The sequence below is a fragment of the Acomys minous genome, assembly GCF_964271855.1.
Source record: "Acomys minous genome assembly, chromosome: 13".
In the NCBI taxonomy this organism is placed as follows: domain Eukaryota; kingdom Metazoa; phylum Chordata; class Mammalia; order Rodentia; family Muridae; genus Acomys; species Acomys minous.
In genome coordinates, this window is record NC_140495.1 from 13,623,240 (window position 1) to 13,638,453 (window position 15,214).

At 39.9% G+C, this 15,214-nt stretch overlaps 1 protein-coding gene across 2 annotated transcripts in view; it reads right to left on the reverse strand.

The window, feature by feature from the left end:
* SMARCC1 (SWI/SNF related BAF chromatin remodeling complex subunit C1) overlaps window positions 1–15,214 on the reverse strand; it is a 105,959-nt gene that overhangs the window by 31,170 nt on the left and 59,575 nt on the right. For both annotated transcript variants that reach the window (XM_084751880.1, XM_084751881.1), the window contains exons 22-24: window positions 6,203–6,258; window positions 4,183–4,297; window positions 2,356–2,510 (exon numbers count right to left, since the gene is read on the reverse strand). In XM_084751880.1, coding sequence (XP_084608006.1) covers window positions 2,356–2,510; window positions 4,183–4,297; window positions 6,203–6,258 — 326 coding nt within the window. The remainder of the gene's footprint in view (window positions 1–2,355; window positions 2,511–4,182; window positions 4,298–6,202; window positions 6,259–15,214) is intronic.

Genomic DNA, 15,214 nt, shown 5'->3' on the forward strand with positions numbered 1-15,214 from the left:
TTATGAAAGAAGCAGAACTAATTTTTAAAAGGCTAACTTCCTAAAGTTGTCCTCTGACACTCACATGCATATGCTGTGACACATCCAATAATAATAAATAAATATAAGATTTAAAATAAAGCTTAGAGCCAGAAATTAATCTATGCTATTAGGAGATAAGCTGGGAAGCCCAATAAACACGAGGGACACGTGGAGGCTCCTGGAGGACAGTGGCCTTGAATTTCTGGAGTGGGTGCTGCTTGAAAACTTCAGAGAAGGCTTATCTGTCCTACTTATTTCAATGTAAATACTTCAAAAACGGTTTAAAAGAGATGACTCAGTAGTTAAGAACATGGCTGCTCTTGAAGAGGGCCCAGATTTCATTGCAAGCACCTTCATAGTGGGTCACCACCATCTGGTTCTAGGGGGCAGATACCCTGTCCTAGTTTCTGCAAGCCCTAGGCACATACATGATACAGATATACATGCAGGCAGAATACCCATACACATGAAAGAAAGGAAAAAGAAACCACAATGTTTAGAGAGAATGCTTATCAGTTAGACTGTGCACTGCTCTTCCAGAGGGTCCTTCACCCACATCAGGTGGCTAACAACTACCTGTAGCTCCAGCTTCAGCAGATCCGATGCCTGTGGCCTCCATGGGGCATGAGACACATATGCAGCATACACGCACACAGATATGTACATATGATTAAAAATAACAAACAACATTAGCAAAAAGAAACACGGAAGATCACCACTTCAGCTGCATGGTCACTAATGGAGACAGTGCAAACAGAGAAGGATTAAAAGAGCAATATTTAATAGTCTCTAGCAGATAAGTGGTGAAAGGGCTATTATAGACTTGGTACCAGAAAAGTCAGGGGAAAATCAAAGACCAGCACTGGTTACAGCTCTGGAGACTAAGAAAGGAGGGAAGCTCTTGTAGCCTATAATCTATTACTGCTGAGATACTCTTCAGTGATATTGTGTACAAGTAAGAATTCTGGGTGTGGTAGGCATTCTGAGGCAAGTGGCTACACAGTGATACCCTGTCTCAAAACAATACAAAGAAACAAAACTCCATACAATTCGGAGACAAGATGATGCCCCAGTAATCCCACCTGGCAGGAGAAAGGTAGGCATGAGAAAAGAAAACTTTCCAGCAAAGGGAGAAAACCAGAAAAAAAAGGAAGCAAATCACACCCACATTAGCACGTACTTTTACCTAAGACTACGCCTCAAAACTCACAAGAAAGCTAGGAATGGCTGCGCACACCTTTAGTCCCCAAACTGGGAGGTAGAGGCAGGTCAGGGTAAAATGGGCAAGAGGAAAACTATATAGATTACAAAGCATCTTTGCAAAGCATGTGCAAGAATAAATACACAGTGTATACAGCTATTACAGTAAAGACAGACACAGGCCTCCATAGACTTAGTACTGCTGTGGCCTGTATAGGCCTCTCTATAAGACCTCCTTCAGGAGATTTATATACACCTGGGTCTAAAAAACAGAAACTCCAAACAGTGGTTCTATGGCTTAAGTTGGTTTACCTGGGGGATGTGCTATCAATCAGACCTTACAACCAAAAACACTTAAGTATTTATTCACAGTAGCAGAGGATTTTGAAAGATCATGAAAGAACATCTGACCCAATGTGAATAAATGCCCAAGATATATGATTATGGATGTTCTAGAAACTACTGGTTCTTTAAATCTGGTAAATTATGGTAGAAAGAAGCCACTCAGAAAGAATGGATGAATTTTTTTAAAAATTTCATATACTCATCTTTAGAATGCTTTAAAATGCTAAATTAACACAAAGCGTGGGAAAATAACATTTTCCTGTCTTCTTAAATATGCAGTGCAGCCGATACGATGTTATAAATAGAAAAAACCACCCCCAGAAAAGCTGGCAAATTCAAGAAGAAAAAGCTATTTTAAGTTCTCTCTTTCTTTTCAGTCTGTAATATCAGGATGAAGTATTTATACAAAGAGGCAGATTTTGTCTTAAAAATCATAAATATTTCAATCTGGTAGAAACTATTGAAACACTGGTCCATGACAAGTTCTGCAGACAAATTCAAAATGAAAAAAGAAATGAGACCCTTAAAGGAGAATTCAAAATATGTCTTCAACTGGTGCCTTCACACAGATCAGGCAACAATGAATGGAAGGGAAACTGTCCCCCTTAAGACCGGATCTACTCAACAACCTCCTCCTGCCTGGGGGTTTCTTAACCTAGAAATGCCATTCAAGCAAACAGTCATCTCCTGCCGGGAGGAAGGTTCTTTATACTAAATGTTCCCAATTAACTAGAAACAATATGACCATTCATGGCTCAGGAGAGTAGGGAAGGGGCTGCTGGGCCGAACCTTGGCTTTGGTGGCAGCTGAGGCGAGAGCAGCTGCTGCGGCTGTGGCAACGTTTCCTTCAGAAATCTCGTGCTCCACTTTCTTCTTCCCGTTTTCGCTTTCTCTCTCTTTACATGTATCAGTGAGTTCTTTGTTCTCTTCATTCTCCTTTTCTTCTGAAAATATTTTTTTAAGAAAGCTTTATTACGAGTGTACTCTTCTCAACATTCCATCTTAATCACTTTTGCCACATGGTGTTATAATGATTTCAATGTTTTTTCCTACTTTTGAGAAAAAATTTCATTGAATCACCCCCTACATTTAAGTATGTATATTATAAAATATCAGGGCAATTTTGGAAGTGTACACTTTGTCTTGCGTCATTTTTCTCAGCTCTGTGTACAGACCCACTGGCTATAAAGGTAAGCTCAGGGAACAGAAGCTCAGACTCCTAGATCTGGTCACCGCGCAGGGGAAGGACCTGAGGACAAGATCAGACACACAGCATAGTACTCCACAAGTCTGAGACAGGCACAGTGGACTGTGCCTGCCACAGACAGAATAAAGTGGCAGAGATAGGACAGGCAGACAGAGTGACACCTCTCCAAAAGAACAAGGGAAATAATAAATTGGAATAGGAGACTGACACTCTTAAAGAACAACGAAATTTAAATGTTGGTGAATAATTTGCTTAGTCTTTATTGAAAGCAAAGAGAGGCAGAATAGTTCCAGAGTACACACTGGAATCTAATGGTTGTTACATAAAAGCCAAGGGCTAGACACACGGTTACAAAGCCTTTGCTCTTAGCACCCTGGAAGCCTGGAAGTCAGATTATCTAGGGGCTGAGACTAAAGGACAGCAAGTTCAAAGATACCAGATTATAGAGTGGATTTAAAGCTAGCCTGGGCAACTTATTAAGATCCAGACTCAAAAATTTAAAAGTAAACAAACAATAAACAAACTATCAAGCAAGACCATATATATGGCTCAGTGGTACAGTGTGTGAAATACCTTAGGCCCAGTTATCCCTCACCACCCTGAGTCCAAAGCAAATGAAAAAAGCCAGCACAAGGAGAAGGCCCACAATCCTACTATTTGAAAGAAAGTGGCAGAAACATCAGGAGTTTAAAACCAGCATCAGCTACATAGGAAGATTCAGGTTATTGGGTTATTGGAGGTGCTGTCTTTTTGTTTTGTTTTTTGATACAGGGTCTCTCTCTGTGTAGCCTTGGCTGTCCTAGACTTACTTTGTTTGTAGACCAGGCCAACCTTGACCTCACAGTGATCCGCCTGCCTCTGCCTCCAGAGTGCAGAGATTAAAGGTGTGCGGCACCATGCCTGGAGGTGCTGTCTTAACACAACAATGAAGACACGAGACTGACTAAAGCAAAGTGCTAAGAGCACTCACTGACTGCTCTTCCCAGGACGACAGCTCAAGTCTCATAACCTGAATGTACGCTCATAATTGTCTGGAACTCTAGTTCCAAGGGTCCAACACCCACTTCTGGCCCCCAAGGGCAATGTACACAGGGGGCAAACATACATGCACACCTGTGGTATACAGGGAAAACACCCATGCACATAAAATAAAAAGTAAATCTCAAAAACTTAAAAATACATTAAGATGCTAAGGCAGGCAGATTTCTATGAGTTCCACGCCAGCCCGGGATACTTGAGACTGTCAGCAATCAACCCCCAAAACACGACTAACAATAAAAATGTTGTTCTTAAAAATAATAAAACACTTTTAAAGGAGAAGAGGACATTTCTATACCAGTGACCAGAATTCTCCAGCCTCTGTGAAGTCACAGGATTAACACAGCCCAAGAAGCTGTGGCCCAAGTCACCTGGCTTGACATCCTCACTGACTTCACTGTCTTGTTCCTTCTCACTCGTCTTTTCATTTTCTCCATCTTGTGTTTTATCACCTTCATCTGATTCATTTTCCACTTTGTTTTCTGCCTGAAAGTAGTACAAAACAAGAGAACAGGGAGTAAGTAAAACAGTTCTATTAGAAGTGAAAATACCTTAAGCTAACAACATGTTTCACTATTGGGCAAAAGACAGACGGGATTTGGAAGGGCCTGGTAAGGAAGACCTAGGAAAGAGACTAATCCTGATAAATGTATTTTAAACCAATTGGGAACCTGTGTGTTCATGGTATGATATATCTCAAGCATGTAGTACCTGGTGCTTCTGCAACCTCTGCTACAAAGACCAGGTTTACAATGCTCAAAGGAATATCTGAGTAGCTAACCGGTATTATTAATTTAAAAAACACCTAAGAACCACACACACATAGATTTGATTTTCTATCCCCTCCATTTTCATGTATATGATGTGCACACATGTGTAAGCATGTTTGAGGGTACACATGCTTGGAAGCCTGTGGCTGATGTTGGCAATCAACCCCCAATCACTCTTCCACCGAATTCAACCTGGAAGGGTCTCTTAAAGGCATTTTGCTTGGGAATCTAATCTCTACTTTCTGAGGATAAAATTCGAGGCAGGCCGTCTTAAGCACCAGTAGTTTAGGTGGGTTCTGGTGATTCAAGTGAAAAGTGAAAATGAGCAATCACTCTAGCCTTCAATTGTTTTAAAAGGCTGAAAGCATTTGAACAGTGATCTGCTTTGGCAGCTGTGACTTTGGACAGACTACAGAAAAATTTATAAAATGGAGACTATCACTAACTTGGTGAGGCATTTTAAGACTTATGCTAGAAAAAATGAATAAAGAAACTAATTAATTAAAAAAAAAGAATTAAGCTATAGAGGCAGAAGAGATGACTCAACAGTCAAGGGCACTGGTTATTCTTCAGAAGACACAGGATGAATTCTTAGAAATCACACGGCAGCTCACAACCACCTGTACCTCTGTACTAGGGAACCAGATGCCCTCTTCTGGCCCCTCAGGCATCGGGCACGCAAGTGGTGCAGATATACACGCAAGCAAAACACACATACACATCAACTAAAAATAAATAAAGGAAAGCAGAGTGCAAAAGCTCAGCACTGAGAAGACAGATGCAGGTGATGAATCTGAGTTTGAAGTGGTCTACATAGTGTGTTTCAGCCAACAAGAGCTACACAGCGAGACCAAGCCTCAACAAAAAGAACCCAAAACAGAAGAATCAAACTACTGTGTCATATCTAGAACACTGCAGGAATTATAACAACTGTATTAACTGTTGCCTTTCCTTATCTATATATTTCACACTGCTACAATGTAATCAAGACCTTAACTCTCCACTCATGTATATTCACTCAATATTGACTAAGTGTCCATTATATTTTGTAACTGATAACACACACACCAAGGCTGCCCTTGAGCGGCTGTATTCAGTTCAACTCTGCTGAGCCTTTAAAATCTCTTATGAACAGGGACTGGGCTACTAACATCCAGACACGTAGATGACATTCAAAAGCTCTGATCCCATGCCCTCTATTTCAGTCTTTACACTTCTTTTTGCTCTTTAAATCCTATCTCAAATGTCAGCTTCTTGTAAATTCTTTACTAAATATTCTTCTGCTGGCAGCTAACTTTCCTAGGAAATCATTTAGTATTCTGAAATTCTCCTCTGGTACAAGTATAAGGCCCTGGTCCTACAATTAAATATTTACAATAGCGAATTTTTGTATTCATACAAAACTATGCCTGTGAACAGGGCATAAAAGAGGAGGGCAGGGTATGGGTGAAGCTGTAGTGAAGAGTCAAGGGATAAGTCTATACTGCCAGACTATAACTTAAGTAACAAATCCACTGGGAGTTCCCCTGGTGGTGACTTGAGATATCACAAAATGTGAAAACCAGTATGCCGAGAAGGCACTGTGTGGTTTTCTGTGAGGAGACATCTGAATAGCCTTTACCTTTTCAGGCTGCTGACCATCAGGATCTGTTTCCATCTTTTCTTCTTCAGACCCTTCTACAAGTTAAAAGAATAAAAATAATATGGAAACAGGTAAATAATATGGAAATAGCTAAAAATCAATGTAAAGCATCTGAAATATATTTCTGCATGGTATAATTAATCAGTAACCTGGTTGCAAAAGAAGTTAGACATACACAGCACATACTTTATGAGAAAGTAAAAAGGACATGAGAGTAAAACTGAAAATAAATACCGTCAATCACAGGCCAGTGGTTAGGTAAGGAAGGGAGAGAGCTGGGATGATGTTACTATTGTTTCTTGATCTAGAGCTATGGGTGGGAATGAGTTTTACTTGAGGAACTGCACTATGCTGTTAACAACACAATACTTGATGCCAACATGACTCCCCTTCCCCCCCCAAGGTTATGAACAGGAAAACCTGTTTCTTATGGTCTGGCTGAGCATTAGCACACATCTTTAACCCAAGACTTTCTGTTTATTGTAAATAAGTAGTTATGGTATGGTTCAGCACTAGCACACACATTTAACTTAAGAGCAAGAGTTCTGTAAGCAAGAGTTAAATAAAGCCAACCATAGGTCAAAAGGCAGAGCAAGCAACCAGCTGACAGTGAACATAAGTAAACACAGGAAGGAGGGACATTGAGTTGAAATTTTGTTTTGTTTTGTTTTGCGAGACAGGGTTTCTCTGTGTAATAGCTCTGAAACTTTCTTTGTAGGCTTCAAACTCAGAGATCCACCTGCCTGGGATTAAAGGCTTGCTCTACCAAGCCCAACTGAGTTGAAGGGCATTTAAGACATCATAGAGAAGAAGAAAGGGACTTTGGCTGAGCAGGAAGGTCAGCAGGGTACTTTCGCTGCCTCTCTGAGCTAGCAGGAGGATTTCACACCAGCACCTGTAGTCTACATTGAACATTTGGTATTTTGTTTATAAAACAAGAATGATCACGTGGATTTTCTGTATATAATAATAAAGTTTTGGAAACGTGAAAGAATAAATATGCTTCATTTTATCTAACAGATAAGTAATGAGCACCCATTTCAATCAGATCCTGAAGAAACACTGCTTCAGTCCTTTATTTGCTGAAACCACAAGAGGACCTAATTCTGGCCAGTAGTCTGCCTCAGTCACAAAAGTATGAACAATGACACGAGTAAGCATTTATCATCAAGAGAATTTAAGCTGGGAGTGGTGACACACACCTATAATCCTAGCACTCGGGGAGGCAAAGGCAGACGGATTCCTGTGAGTTTGAGGTCAGCCTGGTCTACAAAGTGAGTCCAGGACAGCAAGGCTACACAGAGAAACCCTGTCTCAAAAAACCAAAACCAGAACAACAAAACTGTATCACAACACTATGAAGCATTTAAGAGCATACATAGATGCTTTAAGAAAAAAATAAAAGCAATGGCCCAAACTGTCCATTCAAAAGAACAGGAAGCTACTTAACTACACTGTAATTGCACAGAACATACTTTACAAGAGTGAATTAAACAGCTACTTAGATCCTATAACCACATGGGCAAATCTGAAAACCCCAGGAAAATTATACTTAACATATGTTATTTAACTGCATCTGTGTTTGTGATAAAAAGTCATTTTAAAAGTATACAGAACTCTGATTTAAAATATAGGATTCTTATTTCTAGGAGTGGGAAGGTGAGAAGCAAAGGGAGGAAGAGAATTATCAGTAATGTTCTGATTTTTAGCTCAGATTTTAAAATGTAGCATTTGGCTGGATATGGTGGCTCACTCCTTCAACCGCAGCACTCAGGAGGCAAGACAGAAACAGGTGGATCTGTTAGTTCATGCCCAGGCTGGTGCAAATAATAAGACCCTGCCTCAAAACATATGAATACATATTAAATTGGTAAGAGCAAAGAAGAAAGCCAAACAGAAAATGTAATAATACAGATTTTAAAATAACCCCCACACCTCATAGTTTAATAAATATGCATCACCATAAAAAATGTAATATATGTTTTTGCTTTAGAAAAACTACGCATAGCCACGAGTGGTGGCGCACTCCTATAATCCTAGCACTTGGGAGGCAGAGGCAGGCGGGCAGTTTGAGGCCAGCCTGGTCCTTAAAGTGAAACCAGGACAGCCAAGGCTACATATAGAAATCCTGAGTGTGTGTGTGTGTGTGGGGGGGGGGGGGACGGGACCAAAACCTAATTGACGAAACAAAAAACAAACAAACAACAACAACAAACACTACTCACAATTATATATTCTATTTCCACATGCCAAAAGTATTATACACTCACATTCTCTATGGTAAGGCAAGCCAAATTTGACACCAACTTTTTAAAACTGGCTATGATTCTAACATAAAAAGCAAAGTAAATTAGTATCTATTTATATGATGATGGTGCAACAGAGAGCCACTGGAAGTAGAAACCACAAGAAACAGTGCTCATACTCTTAGTAGATGTCTAAAAATAGTTTAATTATATGTTGTGTATTTCTCCAATGTTATGAAAACACAGCTTCTTTTAAATTTGAGTTCTGATATGAACTGCCAACACCCTCCCCATATACCTATCTTCTATCTATCCATCCATGTATCATCTATCTATCTATCTATCTATCTATCTATCTATCTATCTATCTATCTATCTATCTACCCACCTGAGGCAGAGTCTGTATATAGCAGTGGCTGTCCTGGACTCACTATGTAGACCATGCTGGCCTAGAACTCAGAGATCCACCTGCCTCTGCTGGGATTAAATGTGTGTGGCACCGCATCCAGCTAGCAAGTGCTCAATTTATTTATTTTCATTTCTTTAATTTATTTTATTTCATTTCTTGTGTATGGGTGTTTTATCTGCACATATGTCTGTGCATCATGTGTGCAGTGCAGCGCCCTGGAGTAGAGACAAGGGCATCAGATTCTCTGGAACCGAGTTACAGATAGCTGTGAGCCTCCCCTCTGTAAGAGTGCTAGGAATCATATCCTGGTACTCTGAAAGGCAAGCTAATGCTTCCCACCCCCCTCTACACCCCCGAGACAGGGTTTCTCTGTAGCCCTGGCTGTCCTGGACTTACTTTGTAGACCATGCTGGCCTCTGCCTCCCAAGTGCTGGGATTACAGGTGTGAGCCACCATGCCCAGCTCAAGCTAGTACTCTTAAAACACTGTACCATCTCTCTAGCCCCTAAACTCTCGACACTAGAGAGGATACAGACTCCTGTTTCCATCATAATTTTGATGTTGTTGATATACCAGAAAGCTGAAAATCCTTTGTCCTAACTGGTAAAATGACCCATGTATGCAGAGTTAATCATTAGAACGTAGTTTAATTTTTGAGACAGGGTCTCGTTATATAGACCAGGCTGGCCTAGAACTCAAGAGATCCTCCTCAGCCACCTAAGTGCTAGGAATAAAGTTATATATTCTACCAAGCCCTGTAGAATTAATTTTTAAAATTTAACTTAAATAAGATGGCACATGGCATAAACTGGGAGGTAGTTCCCAAAGTCCTTCTAAAAATGATGTGGTTAGCAAAGTGAGGGTGAGACAAGGACTAGAATCATCTTCTAAAGAGCTGAAGGAACTGGGAAGTTACACTGAGAGAGGCAAAGGCTTATAAAAGTTGTTCTAATAAGTAATGATGTATCATTCTTAATTATTTAATCAGCTCTATAATTATCAACTAGGAACCCTCTCCACTTATGCACTTCATTTGTAAAATGTCAGAGTTATTTTGTAAAGAAATTGAATCACACTGCTTGTATTCTGTTGAGTTCCCCATGTCTACAATGTAAATAAGGGACAAAATCAACCCATGCTCATCTTCAAAGCCAAACTTGCCGCACCACCCACTTCCCCTAGAATACTTGGTATCTGTTCTAGAACATACCATCCTAATTCATTCTGCTTTAAAAGACCACCTTTTATATAGTCTTCCTTAGCTCACTGGCTCTATTTGCCACTACTTAGATCTCTATTTCTCTATGTATTTCCCACCCCCAAACTGAATACTATTCAAGGGACTGCTTATTTAATTCAACTATTCAAAAATGTGATCCAGAAACCCTTGGGGTCTCCAAAAACAAAAGCAATGTTCATGAAACAGTGTTGTGTTTCCTCATTCATTCTTTTTATAAATGAGAGACTGCATGTTTTAGAAAGACATGTATGATGAAACTTTTGAGCAGATAGCTAAGGCAGCATGCTCTTGTAAATGTTTTTAGATTTTGTTTTTAACTTTGAAATGGTGTTGCAGATGAAATCGTGGTCTCACTCAAGCTAGGCAGATGGACTATTGCAGCCTCAGAAGTTGTGGTTTTTAGAACTTTCAAGTAAGGCAGGTACCACAGCAACAGAAGGATTTGGGGCATCTCCCTATCTTTCAAGACTGAGATTGAAAGGTTTGAGACCTGCCAGTGCAATGAATTCAGTCTTATCAGGAAGAAGATCCTGCATGACAACTTGGTACCAGGAGACTTGCAGTGCCATTCCCCACGTTAACTTCAAGTCCTGTACAGACAGGAAAAGCACAGCACAGGCCTCATAAGCCTGTCACCACTTTACGTTCTATCTGCATCTACCATTGTGGGCTTTTCTCTTTTTTCTTTTAACTTTTTGTTTTTAGTTTTTTGAGACAGGATTTCTCTATATAATAGACCTGGCTGGCCTCAAACTCAAGCAGATCTGCCTCCCAGTGCTGGGATTAAAGGTGTGTGCCACCACAGCCGGTTTGTGGGGCTACTCTTTTCGTAGCTGAATAAGAACTTGGTACTCTGGCCACCAAGTTTATTTCCCACTCTAAATAACCTCCTTGCTGTTTCTATGCCTTTGGCTTGCTTTTGGACACTCTAAACGTTCCCAACATTCTTTAGCTCAACCCCACTTCCCCTGGAAAGCCTTCCTTAGTCTAAAATTACATCTATCCCTGCACTCCCTGTTACGGATCCCTGCACTACAATACTTGCTACGTGTAGTGCTTCTTCAATAATTCTGTGATTTTGTTTTATCCACACATCCTCAAATGCTGGGATGAACTTGTGTGCAACTGAACAGAGCAGACCCTTGCTGGCCCCTGAGCGTGCATCCTCAGGCACACTCCATCCTTCTTGATGAGAAAGTTATGTCCTTCAGGAAGAAGGGCTCCAACTGCTAAGATGGCTCAGCTGGTAAAGGTACTTACCACCCAGCATGATGCCTTGAGTCAGGTCTTTAGCACGCACATAGTGGAAGGAAAAGAACTGACTGTTGCAAGCCGCACTCTGTACCCATTGCCACATTAAAGACTGTTAAAGATGTATGTTACCAGTGGTTGGAGACATGGCTCTAAGCAGTTAAGAGTTTGATACCCAAAGGGCATGAAAGGGTGGAAGGTAAAAACAAACTGCAAACTACTTTTGGCCTCCGTACACATCAAAGCACAACACTTGGCAAATAATTAGTTTTTTTAAAAAAATCAAATTGATCAACCTTTTCAGTCTCAATACTAATGTAGTTGCTAGTCTGCTCTATGCTTGGCATATTGTGCAGGCAATCACTTAGGAGTGAAGAAATCTAGAACTATTAAGTTTAACCTTGCTAGAATAGAATTTCTTTGTTCCAAATACTAAGCATAAATGTTTAAATGTTTTACTTTTTTCTTAGCCACTAATAGTGCATAGTATCGTTTTCAAATTTAAAAAAAAAGTGCCAGGCTTGGTGGCTCAGTTCCGAAGGCAGAGGCAAGTGGATTGCTGTGAGTTCGAGTCCAGCCTGATCGACAAAGCAAGTCTAGGACAACTGAGGCTACACAGAGAAACCCTGTCTTGAAAAGCAAAAAACCAAGCCAGGCGGTGGTGGCGCACACCTTTAATCCTAGCACTTGGGAGGCAGAGGTAGGCGGATCGCTCTGAGTTCGAGGCCAGCCTGGTCTACAAAGTGAGTCCAGGACAGCCAAGGTTACACAGAGAAACCTTGTCTCGAAAAAACAAAACAAAACAAAACAAAACAAAAACAAAACAAAGAAAGAAAGAAAGACAAAAAACAAAAAACCAACAAACAAAACAAAAACAAAAAGACAAAACCCCCCAAAGAACAACAACAAAAACAAACAAACAATGAAATATAGCAGTTTTCTAGTTTCCTAAAGAAGATACAAACAAAATACAAACTTCCTAATGTATTCTAAAGAGCGGGTTTAAGAATATCAAACCAGACAAAGATAGTAAGAAAATTACAAAGTGCCCCTTATAAACACAGATACAAAAAGTGTCAACAACATATTAAGAAAATAAAATCCAACAATGTATAAAGCAATGATACATCTCAAATAATTTATTCAAAGGACAACACCAAGCCTGCTCAACGTTCAAAACATCAACTACTTTTATCTATATATAATATAATTATTTCATATTAAAATGTTAACAAAAGCCGGGCAGTGGTTGTGCATACGTTTAATCTCAATACCCAGGAGGTAGAGGCAGACTGATCTCTGAGTTTGAGGCTAGCCAGTGCTACACAAGAGAAACCCTATTTTGAAAAACCAAAAAATAAACAAAAAGGTTTTAAAAAGCCACTTCTCACACAGATGCAGAAAAAGCACTGACAAGCTGAAATTATAACTCATGATTAAAAAAAAAAATCATGGCAAATTAACAAGAAGGAAAACCCTTCCACTGGATAAATAACAGCCTCTCAAAAAAGCTCTACATTAAACATCAGACATAATTCTGATGAAGTAGATTTTTCACTCCTATGAGAACAAAGAGGAAGACACTGCACATTCTCAATACTTCGCTAAATTTATTTTTCTATGTTTATAGGTCTAGACGAACAGGTATCAGAGAATAACTTGCAGGAATTGGTTTTCTTCTTCTACCATGTAGATACTGGGGGTTGAACCTAGGTTTTCAGGCTTGGCAGCAAGCATGTTTACCCGCTGAGCCATCTTGCACAACACTGGAGGGTTAGTCCTTGCTCACTTTCCTCTAACATTACAATGATGCCAAAGCTAGTGAGCAAGGAAGGATAATAAGAAGTATATAGTTTGAGTTGGGGCCATAGCTTAATCAGTAAATGTCTGTCCCCAGTAAGTGACATAAAACTGCTGGACAAAGTGTAGCCTACTCTTTATGCTAATACCTGTGCTCACTGGCTAGCCAGCTGAGTCTACTTTTTGAGTTTCAGGGAAGTGAGAGGCCTGTCTCAAAGCTGTGCAAAGCTAGGCCCAGAAGTGCACATACTCTGGTAATATGGCAGGTAGAAAGAAAAGAATCCCCAAAGTCCTGCAATCAGCTACTCTGGTGTATGCAGCATGAGTAACAAATAAGAGATGAGGTCTCAGAAAAGGCAGAGGCAAGCACTGGCACGTGGGGTGTATTTTGACTTCCAAATGTGTGCTGTGGAAAGTTCACCTGCATCACAGGAATGTGCACACACACATTTTTAACACAAAGAAAAGGGGGGGGGGGAAGCCAACCAGGATAATAGTAACCAGTATGTAAAAATGAGTAACTAAAAATGTAAACCTTAAAAGTATTTACACAAGGCCTCTAAAATTGAAATGAATGGAACAAATGTGTACAAGATGAAAGAAGAAAAACTATAAAATGTAGATGGTAGAAATCAAAGAGTAAAGAATGACTATCATGAGAAAGTCGGCATAAAACTGTCAAGGTGTTAGTTTTTCCCGGTATGATATAGACAGACAATGAATTCAAAACAAAATCTTGCTAAGCTCTGTTGAGAATATGACAAAGTTCCTATGTATAGGCAAAACAGAACAAACAATGTGATAGTGAAGGAGAGGCGTGAGTGCGAGGGCTAACATTACTGACCCTCAAATTTTAATTGAAATTATTCTGAAAAATAAAGTCTTAAAAGAAAGGAAGTAGAGATGGAGAGATGGCTTGGTGGTTACGAGCACTGGCTACTCTCCCAAAGGACCAAGTTCAATTCCCAGCACCTACACGGCAACTCATTACTGTCTCTAAGTCCCATGAAGTGGATCTGACACCCTCACACAGACAAACATGCAGGCAAAATACCAATGTACATTAAATTTTTTTAAAAAATTATTATTTGAAAAAATAAGAGAGCCAACATCTAAGAAAGATGGTCAGAACAAAACAGATACCAACAAGAATGCTGAAAAAAAATGCGGACCTTTGTGCATTGTTGGTAAAAACAAGGCATACAGGCACAACGGGAAAGTCTGACCACTTCTTAAAGAGCTAAATAAAGTACCGCAGAATCCCAAAATCCTGTGTTCACAAAATGAGTATCTCCTATTCAGAAGTCGTGCAAAAGCAGAAGAAATGTAAAGGCTAATGTCTGAGCTGACAAGCAAATGAATCAACACAGAATGTGGGCCTACAGCGCTCACTATTCAGGAGGGCAGAGAGTCAAACGCTGAGCTGAATGGGGCTCCATGTAATAACCTTGAGAACACCATGCTAAGCAAAAGCAGCAAGACACAAAAGGCTGGGAGTTTCTGTGAACTGCTGACAAAACGCAGAGACAAATGACTAGGCCTGAGAAGAACAGGGGTGACTCTGTAAGCAGTTTCTAAACCCCGGTGTAGTAAATACCTGTAATTCCTACACTTAGGAAACTGAGACCAAAGAGTAGCTCAGTGTAGGCTACATAACGAGAACTTGTCTGAAAGAAAAAGACTGAACAAAATCCTCAGGAGGAGGGATTCTCTTCATGAGAAAAAAGATACAAAACTAAGTAATGAAGACAAATGTAAATATATTTAAAATACTGAATGTATTACAAACTACATGGTTAAAATGGGGGAATTTATATTATAGAGATCTTGTAAATAAATTTAAAAAAAGACAAACTTTGACATTCTTACTACTTTACATATTTAAAGCTTAGATCTAGCATTAGCCATAAAGATGTCACAATTGTGAGACTGTTTAGTTACCAGGCATTGTTTGCAGTTCTTGCTTGTTCTGTGCCATGTCTCCTTGCCCCATACCTCACGAGTATGAGAGAAGGGGGAAAAACAAAACAAAACAAACAAAAAAG